General features: G+C 41.3%; 1 protein-coding gene across 1 annotated transcript; it reads right to left on the reverse strand.

The window, feature by feature from the left end:
• Positions 1-1,168: 1,168 nt before the first annotated feature.
• LOC133198552 (uncharacterized) lies at positions 1,169-1,606 on the reverse strand. The gene has a single exon (XM_061334630.1). It carries the CDS (start codon positions 1,604-1,606, stop codon positions 1,169-1,171), a length of 438 nt encoding a protein of 145 aa, XP_061190614.1.
• Positions 1,607-1,981: the final 375 nt, after the last annotated feature.

Below are 1,981 nucleotides of genomic sequence, written 5' to 3' on the forward strand. Positions count from 1 at the left end.
GATGGGAAGACCCTGTGAGATAAAACGCTCTCTGACGACGAAAATTTCTTCTGTGTACGTCTGATCGTAATCGCGCTGAAACGCTCGTCTCAGATGCGTAATTCGAACTTGATCACCCACTTTAAACGTATAGGCTTTGCGCTTCTTTGACGAAAAGGATTTCTTAACCATCGGTGTTGCAGTGTCTTTTCGGCGTCGAGCTAGGTAAGCATCGAGTCTCACTTCTTCTTCATTCTCTTTGTTGACCGAAGCCGGCGTGCGTCCATTGATCGACCTATGGTCAAGTGTGGTTGATGGAACGGACTACGTCTTGTAAGATGTCGAGGTACTTGTATTTCTGAACGTGGGTAAAGTAACGATATAATCGTTTCTTTAAGGTCTGAATGTATCTTTCGGCAAAGTTGGCTTTGGTTTCGTTAAGGGCATAAAATATTTTTATTCCTTGCTCTTTCAGATACTGTTGAAGGTAACGGTTATAAAATTCCGAACCTTTGTCGGTGCGGATGGCTTTGGGGTGTCTCGGTCCTCTGAATACGTCTTTGAATGCATCGATAACGGTTTTAGCTTTTCTATCTTTTAAAGGTCTGACCCAAAGCATGCGAGAAAAGACGTCCACGATCACCAGAAGGAATTTAATGCTGTTGTTGTACTCTGACAGATTCTGGACGTCAGCGAGATTGGCTTCCCACTGATATCTATGCCCTGGACGATGACTCTTCTCCTCTTGAAGCCTCGTCGACGCACTTTCTTTTGAAGTGAATAGGCATCTTGGTTTTGTAGGAATTTTTTTTATTTTTTTCATGCCTATGTCGTATTTACCCTCTCGTCTCACCACTTGATATAATTTGGAGGGTCCCGCAAAGGACCCAGCATGACGAGGATCGTACCAGATTTTTTTTAAGTACTCTTCCATGAGTCACTTCTTGTTGACGACTGACGTATGAATGACATGACTTCCCTTATAACAGACCTTTTTATACCTTCTCTCAGAGATAAAGAAACAAAGAATCAAAAAAGTTCTTTATTTTTATTGGAACGTCATAAAGCACGTGATTTCAAATAGGACAAAAAACATGAATGTCACACACTTTTATACATGTACATATGCTTGCCTCACTACTACGTTCAATCTATGTCCATACGACTCGGAGCACGTGCTATACGTGTCCTAGATCTGTTGTTTCGGATTCTCGGCAGGCAAAAGTCCATGATAATAACAGGTGACTCTGTCTCCGATCTTGGTGTAGATGAATCCAGAACGTGCCAGGTCTTTTTTGTTGGGTCCCTTCAGATATTTTGGCCAATCCCCAAAACTGGCATAACGCTCGGAAAAGTTGACGTATTCTGGGTACTTCCAGACAGAAACCTCCTTTTTAGGTAGAGGTGGTGGAGGGATGTTTTTCACTGGCATTTGTACCGTGACGTACTCCTCTGATTTCTTCTTGGATGAGGAGGAATCTGGATAACCCCAGGCAAAATTAGCATTGCTATCTGCCTCCCAAGAGTCAGAGGGTTCACATTCTAAAGAGGACGTGTTGCCCCAAGCAAACTTGGCAGCAGAGTCCGTTTCTATCAGGTTGGGAATTCCATCTAACGTGGAAGTCATCTTGATCAGTCGAGTAGCAGACGTGAAATGACGATTCGAAAAAGGAACTTCTCTATTTATACGTCTACAACTTATTCGTGCGTTTCTTTATTGTTTCTCTCCTATTGTAATCTTTCTAAAGAAAATCAAGGTCATGTCTATTTTTGTCATTTTCATTATCCATGTGTTTCTTAATGACAAAGGAGTTTGACGTCATGGGTTTTTCCATTTTATTATTCGTTATTCAATAACTCTGTACTTTTCCATTTCTGTGTCTCAATAACAATGTGTATGACGTCATGGGTTTTCCGTTGTATTCTTTGGTATTCTCTGTATTTTTCCATTTCCCCGCCTCATTACCCTCATTCTTCTTTCATTGTTATCAAATAAATGTCC

The sequence above is a fragment of the Saccostrea echinata genome, unplaced genomic scaffold (genome assembly GCF_033153115.1).
Source record: "Saccostrea echinata isolate AGI-Se365-2 ecotype Australia unplaced genomic scaffold, CSIRO_AGI_Sech_v1 ptg000033l, whole genome shotgun sequence".
In the NCBI taxonomy this organism is placed as follows: Eukaryota; Metazoa; Mollusca; class Bivalvia; order Ostreida; family Ostreidae; genus Saccostrea; species Saccostrea echinata.

Excerpts from the sequence above, each read along its gene's own strand:
- LOC133198552 (XM_061334630.1), bottom strand. The coding sequence starts at position 1,606 with ATGACTTCCACGTTAGATGGAATTCCCAACCTGATAGAAACGGACTCT.